The sequence below is a fragment of the Diorhabda sublineata genome, chromosome 7 (genome assembly GCF_026230105.1).
Source record: "Diorhabda sublineata isolate icDioSubl1.1 chromosome 7, icDioSubl1.1, whole genome shotgun sequence".
NCBI classification, from domain to species: domain Eukaryota; kingdom Metazoa; phylum Arthropoda; class Insecta; order Coleoptera; family Chrysomelidae; genus Diorhabda; species Diorhabda sublineata.
In genome coordinates, this window is record NC_079480.1 from 32,117,411 (window position 1) to 32,124,892 (window position 7,482).

General features: G+C 32.5%; 1 protein-coding gene across 1 annotated transcript in view; it reads right to left on the reverse strand.

Moving 5' to 3' along the window:
* LOC130446521 (CD63 antigen-like) overlaps positions 1-7,073 on the reverse strand; it is a 35,782-nt gene extending 28,709 nt beyond the window's left edge. Inside the window, exon 1 of the mRNA XM_056782836.1 lies at positions 6,660-7,073. Within this exon, the coding sequence (XP_056638814.1) occupies positions 6,660-6,719 (60 nt within the window). The 5' untranslated portion in view covers positions 6,720-7,073. The remainder of the gene's footprint in view (positions 1-6,659) is intronic.
* Between the last annotated feature and the right edge of the window lie 409 nt (positions 7,074-7,482).

The window sequence follows — 7,482 nt, forward strand, 5'->3', positions numbered from 1 at the left end:
AAACTCGGATTCTAACTTAGTAAAGGTAAGCGTTCTTCTTCAGTTTTTTTTTGAAATATTCCGTTTCTTCTGCACAACTTTGATAAGTTGTATATCTTAACGGATGATACAATGCCGGTCATCAAATAGCGAGAATCCTATCTTTACAAAAAGGAATAAGAATCACCCCACTGCGAACTGATTAGTAAACAAGAAACTAAGTCCACATTACAATATTCAGAATCAGTGACTCAATGAAATTTATAGATAAACAACATCATACAAATTCATCCCTTGAAATTCCTAAATACAATCGGTTACTAAATCGTATAATACTGAGAAAATAATGGACATGAATAGGGTATTATACATAATTCGAAATATTCTTTATATAATTATCAGGTAGGTATTTTTAGTAGGATTTCCGGTTAGAGGTAAGCTGTGCAAATGTGCGATGTACGAGGTCCGTTTTTTTATCAACCTCCGATCGCTCCGCGGGAAGAAGAAAGCGCTGTAGGCGACTGCGGCTCTTACACTACACACTAAGCCATTGTTGACATTCAGGCGTCAGTCGGCGTTGTGCTACATCCACGTAAACATGTCCGCCATTATTGATGATCCCCCCAAGTGTGATTCGTTTTCTGCAATTTGGAGGTTAAAGTGCTGCAGAAATCCATCGGTGAATGAGTATGGGAAAAACTTCATGAGTGATGGTATTGTGCGTGAATGGCGTCGAAAGTTTAAAAATGGCCGTAATGATGTGCATGATGAAGGGGGCCATGGACGCAAATCTGTCGTTTCAAATGACCTGATTCAACAAGTTGACAGGAAGAGTTAAATAAAACAGCTTTATCCACGGAGTTTTTAGATATGACAAATCTCTTTGGTGTCGAAAAGTGTACCAATTTTTTGGTAATAAAATTATTGTTTTATATGAACTTGTCTTTTATTTATAGCCTATCGGAGGTTTAAAAAAACGGCCCACGTATTAAAGGTCTAATTATTTTTGTGACCTATAAATTATTTGACCACTGTGGCGTCAAGATCATCCATCAACAAGTCGATTTGCAGATTCGGTAGACTTCCTACCGGAGTCTAGCACATAGAGAGTTCAAACAATTGGAAGGAGACGGCAACATCTTTGAAAAGATGCTCGAAAAGTGATTTCAACTGTTTTGAACAGACTTTCTAACTAAGTCGAGGAATATATAGAAGAGATGCTATCCAGAAACAATGTTTTTGATAAATACTTCTTAGACTATACTCTACAAAATTACAAAGCAAGGTATGACAATAAGACGAAAAATGCATGCTTTAGAAAATTTTTCAGAAATCAAACGATATACAACGAAACGACTCCTAGAGGTTGTAAAAACAAAATTAATTGTCAAAGAATATACTGTAGAAGAAATGGCCAAGTCGTACACACTTCTACTACCTTTTCAGGTTAATGAAGATTTCAGTTCCTCTTGTACTCAATGTTTCTGTTCTTTCCAATCTTCTTCTATTTTTTTTTTCAATTCAATAGAGGTTTTCCTTTCTTATCTCGTGTCTCCCTTATTTGATCTATCCACTTCTGTCTCGATCTTCCTCTCCGGCTCTTCATAGTACTTCTTGCTTCCATTACAAAAATGTGACGGAAGCAAGAAGCATTCTGAGGACACGTCCATACCAATTTAGCGTTTTTATGTAACAGATACAGTAGGAGAAATAGAAAAAAAAACATTTTTTCCAATATTGTTTTTATTGATATTAATATTATTCTCATGAATCTTTCTCTTTTTTCATTTTCTTCTTTTCCAGGTTTGCCGGCAGTTTCAGATTTGATCCCATCTTCATTTTCCTCGTTTTCGTTGACATTCATTGTCATATCTTCAAAAATTTTTGGGTCATACGCACTGTTTTTATAAACTGGTGATGAATGCGATGATAGCTCGAGGCATGTATAACCATTGCGTTGAACACAAGCTAAAGAACATTGCCTCCCTAACTTAGTGGAACCACAACAATTCTTGCTGTTGTTACTAGAATTAAGTTTACATTTTTCAGTACCCAACTCCATTCCTTTAAATTATTACCTAACCAAATGTAAATTTGGTGGTAGACACAATTAATATGTCTATTGGACTAGTTGGTGGCGAGAATGATAACTGCACATTTTGCTCAATGAACTTTTGTCAACTTTCTCTCAACCTCATGATTCTTCGCTCAGCCAAAAACTGAACCAGGTGCGATTGAAGGTCAACGTCAGGGCTATATGGTGGATGTTGCATCACTTCTCCAATAGTTTCCCAAAGATGTGTGAGGCCCCTTACATTATCATGGTGGAACACTAAACCTTACCGATTTAACAATTCTGGCCGTTTTTCTTCGATTGCTTCAACCAGTGTCATTAATTGTTGACGGTAAACATCATAATTGATCCTTCGTAATCTGACCAAATAGACAGCACGAGCTTATTTTGTTGTTTTTCAGCTTTCGATGTGGTTTGTGCAGATTCACCGTGTTTGCTCCATGATCGTTTTCGAACTATGTTACTGAATAGGACCAGCGATGTTTCTTTAAGATGCATATCGCAAATGTTGACTCTCTCTTTCAATTCGTGAGGTACCCAAATATCAAGCTTCTGTTGGGCGCGATACATGTAGCTTCTTCGCAAACTCTCCAACAGTTGTATGACAATCCTCTTCAATTATTACTTTGATTAAGTCATCATCAACTTCAGTAGGCCGACTAGAGCATTGCTCATCTTTGAGGGAAAAATCTCCAGAACGGATTTTTTATACCAGTTCTGATACGTGCTCTGTTCACCATAAACTTGCTTCTAAAGCTACATCAATGTGACCAGTATCAAGTGACAAACGGCAGTGTTTATAGTTCCGTTCCGATTTATCAAGAAGTGTTGAATTCCATTTTTAAACAACATTGATAAAGCACAATTTTCCTGACGAAATATTTGGTTTTATGATAAAGTTGATGTCTTTTCTGTTTAAAATACAATTATCCTTAATTGGAATAACATATTTAGAACGATTAACTTCATTATTTGATTATTTGTGTGTCGACAGTAAGTAATATTTAATGACTTTACGATTTTAAAAAAAAGTAAGTATCATTCTTGTAGGACCACCTAAATGTTCTAAAGAATGGCTACATCAGAGGAGACATTGACAAATCCACACAAATCACATTCACCACAAAACGAAGTGTCTGTCGGCAAGTAACCATTATCGATATGCCGACTCCAGTGAAAACAGAAGTCAAATACCTCGGACTTCGCTTGGACCAAAAGTTAACTTGGAAGACACACAAGCTATAAAAACACAACTAAAGCTAAAACTTCAAAATATGAACTGGCTAATCGGCAGACGATCGCAGTTAACAATGGAAAATGAGATACTTATGTACAAAATAATCCTAAAACCAATACGGATGAATGACATAGAGCTATGGGGTTGCAGTAAACCATCGAATACCAAGAAACTGCAAACTTTTCAATCTAAAATACTTCTGATACTGATCCAATGGAACAGAGAAGATTGAAAAGGCGCTGACCAGAAGACCTCTACGGAGACCCATCAGTGGATGGTGGCCGCCTCAAGTCGTTTAGCAAGAAACCATATCATTTACTTATTACTCTTTATTTTTTTAAGTAGATTGTTAATTTGTAGTTTAAAAAAATAAAAGTAATCTTCTCATCTAAGCGTAAGTGTATAGTTTTATCTTCATTTACTTTATATATTAAACGTAATATATTTTTTACTCAATGAGTAATAAGTTTCTACCTTGAACTAATTATAAAAACGTTTATCAAAACTAATTTCTATTGATAAATCGAGAAGGAAAATATTTTCATATAATTTACACTGTACGAAAAATGAAACATATCCCCATTGGCTACAAGAAGACGAATATTTTCCTCAAATGAAATTACATCAAATTTTAATCTGTCAATGAATTTGAAAAACACGAATCGTAGTTGTTTTGGACAACTTGGATGCCGTTTCCGAAGTAATTTGATGCGCTAAAACCGAATTCAACCTTGGGGACTTTATAAGAAATCCTAAACTAAAAGTACGAAAAAATCAACTAACAAAAATACAAACTATCAAATTAAAAACTTTATGCAAGTTTCGAGTATGTCGATTTAGATGGGATTTAAATTTGGAGTCACTCCATATTGTAAAAAAAACGAAAGTTTTTTAGCTAATTTCACAAAAACTTTGACGTGTATGGGCATTTTTCATCCTGTAGTCGAATTAATTTGAAAACCAACCTCTACTATCCAAGAACTAAGCAACTTTGACCTATGTGACTGATATTCTTGGAAAATTTCTAATAATTATGAATATTTATGAAGAAGTGATTAAGTCAGATGACTCAAAAGATGACACACTGTTTACTGATAACGATTGTTGGTAAATGATAATTAGCACTATAAAATGTACCCATAACATTTGACAATGATACTTAAATCAATAATCAACACAGGAAAATTATTCATGTAAATAACCACAATTATCATATTAAAAAAATGAGGAAACAATTTACCTCATTCATTGATTAACATCTCTTTTATTAAACTGTGTAGATATCTATAATTCAATGCCCTAATTATTTTATTATGTTAAACCTCTTAGGTGAAAAATACCTTTACATAGATATTTTTAAATAAATTGTTCTTAAGCCAGGTACCAGCAGATTTCCCGTGGTATTTTGATAATCAAGGTCGATTTTCTTGAAAATTGATATGAAGGTAGTATTTATAACCTTTCAAAATCCACCCTGTGTCGAAGGGTGATTTTTCCTGGAGGTGAAAGCCACCCTTTCTTAGAGATGAAAAATAATTAATTTAAAAAAAATGAATTTTTCTTAAATAAACCAAAAACTATTTATGTTATGTGAAAATGTTTCAAATATTAATTGTAGAGTTTCTTTTGCCAAAATTTTTTTTAAATCTATGTTTCATAAGGATTGAAGGAGATACATTAATTCTTCAAACTTTGCATTGGCGTACAAAACGTAGTTTATGCAACCCCTTTCAGCTGCACCCTTTTCGATATCGGGGGATGAGAAAAGTTTTACTCGATATTATTTTGAAGTACTTGAAATTCCCTACAAAATGCTGTTTAAAAAAGTTTCTAGCTTCAAAATTAAGCGAGATATTGTCGAAAAACTGTTTTTTTTTTCCAAAATTTCGGAGCACGAATTTTAGAACATCGTAAAAACAGCTGGTATGAACGAGTAGGGGAATTAGATATTAGTGATGATGAAAAATAATTATTAAAATTTTTTATTGATTTTAAAAATAATTTAATTTTTTTATAATTTCTGTAAACAAATTTCAACTGCAATTTTGGAATTTTTGATCATTGAAAGTTTCATAAGGGTTGAAATATTTAAAAAGCAACACTTCTTAAAAATACTGACGAAATATTTTCATTTCAATATAAATCCACTTTTGAATAATTTCTAATTATAAAAGAATCATTGAGATTATTTTTCATATGATTAGATTAGGGGATGATTTGTAAGGTTTACATGGATTTGATTGATCATAAACGTGTTTGAGAACGTCAACGGATTTACGAATAAAACATTTTAACTTCATTTTACGCGAATAATGCATTAAATAATAAAATTTTTTTCCAATAAGTGGTAGTTTACACCCCCTAAAATATAAAAAGCTTGCATCTGCAGAGGAGAGTATCTTTAATAAAAGCTTTCAACATTACATCCCTCAGAAGTTGGTTTTTTGAAGGGTTACATGAGTTCAATTAATTATAAATTTATTTAAGAATATCAACAAATCTAAGAATAATTAATTTGAATTATATTTCACTCAAATACATGCTGAAATCGAAGAATTTTCTATTTTTTACGATAAGTGGTAGTTTTCACCCCTAAAAAATAAAAATCAGCCTTCGGCACAAGGTATATTTTGAATAAGGGGGTAAGTAGAGCTTCAATCCAAATTTTCATCAAAGTCGTTGATTAACAAAATTCCACAGTTTTAACGTTTTTTACCGCTGGTTCCTGGTCTATCTTAGACATATAAAAGAATGCCTTGAGTTTTAGGTGAAATTTGATGCATAACTATTTTTCTAAAGTAGTATTTTGATTTTTTTTTTAGTCCTAAGTATACAAACTTTGGTATAAATTGTAAATATTTTGATGTAATATTATTATTATTTTGAAATAACATAGTCCTGCTCTGGTGGTTAAAACGGCCCAGCTGACCAAGTTTGTATTCATCATCGGTTAGACGGAAAAACCCGACAACAATCTAATTCCAAGTGAATTCAGAACGAAGGCCATAGCAAATGAAAAATAATGAATTATGAAGTCATTTAACGTTATAGGTTGTAGAATAGGTATATTTTTAGCAACTATCTCATCAGACGGTTATTAAATAAATTAAAACCAATTACAACACAAAACCTTGACAAACTGCTTAGCGATTTTTATAAACTGTCAAAAAAGTTAATTAGTTTACTTGAAAAAGTGTTTCAACGAACTTTTAAGTATACATACTTAATTTAAATTGTTGATTGATAATTGAAAGTTACAAGATATTATTTGCTACACCGTTCTGGATATATAAAAACCTCCCACATTACTTTCTACAATATAAAGTATATTGTTGCTTTAACAAACGTATAATTTAAAAGTATACTTACGGCAAACAATAAATTGGCTATAAACACTAAATATTTCACAATTCCCGTGGCACAACCCATATTTTTAAGTGTAAAAGCAAAACGCGCGGATCAAACTTTACAATCAAAATATTAACGTTCAACTGTTGTTAGACTTTACTTCTCTCTCTCGAACTAAATGTCACAAAGAGAAACGCCTATAGATACGGTTACTATGTTTATTTTTGTGAGCTCTCCTCGATCGCGTTAACCCAAATCGCCTCACCTCTCGGTTAGATTCGTAATACTGAAGAAAAAACAAATTGTGTTTACTTAACGAATGTTGAAGGTTAGAAAACAGGTTTTTGGAATCGCCTCTCTTTGTCGCTCTTACATTTTGTTGTAATGTGATAAGCAGAGAAGGCGGATTTTTGTGGGCAGCATCCTATCTAGGTCTGAAAACTTTTTCTTTAAAAATAATATATTCTGATATTAGTCCGGTCAAATTAGACCCAAAAATAAGAGTGAAGCCACATACATTCCCATCAAGCTGAAAATCAGTGAAATTGTTTAAAATACAATTGGAAATAAAATTTGAATGTTTCCGTGTATGGAAAAATTTTTATTCAACGTCAAAAGTTTTTCGCGATTATTAGCAAAACGGTAAGTTTTATCATGGAAAATTGTATATCATAAAATTATCTACAAAAAACGTATCAATACATTTTCTCCTAGTAGCTACCGTTTCTGAGATATAATTCAAAAAGTTGTGAAAGTTATGTTTCAGATTTACTGTCGTATTTAATGGCTATAATGATTGCACGAGAAATACCAAAGCTGCAGATGACAACATCTTCGTCAATTG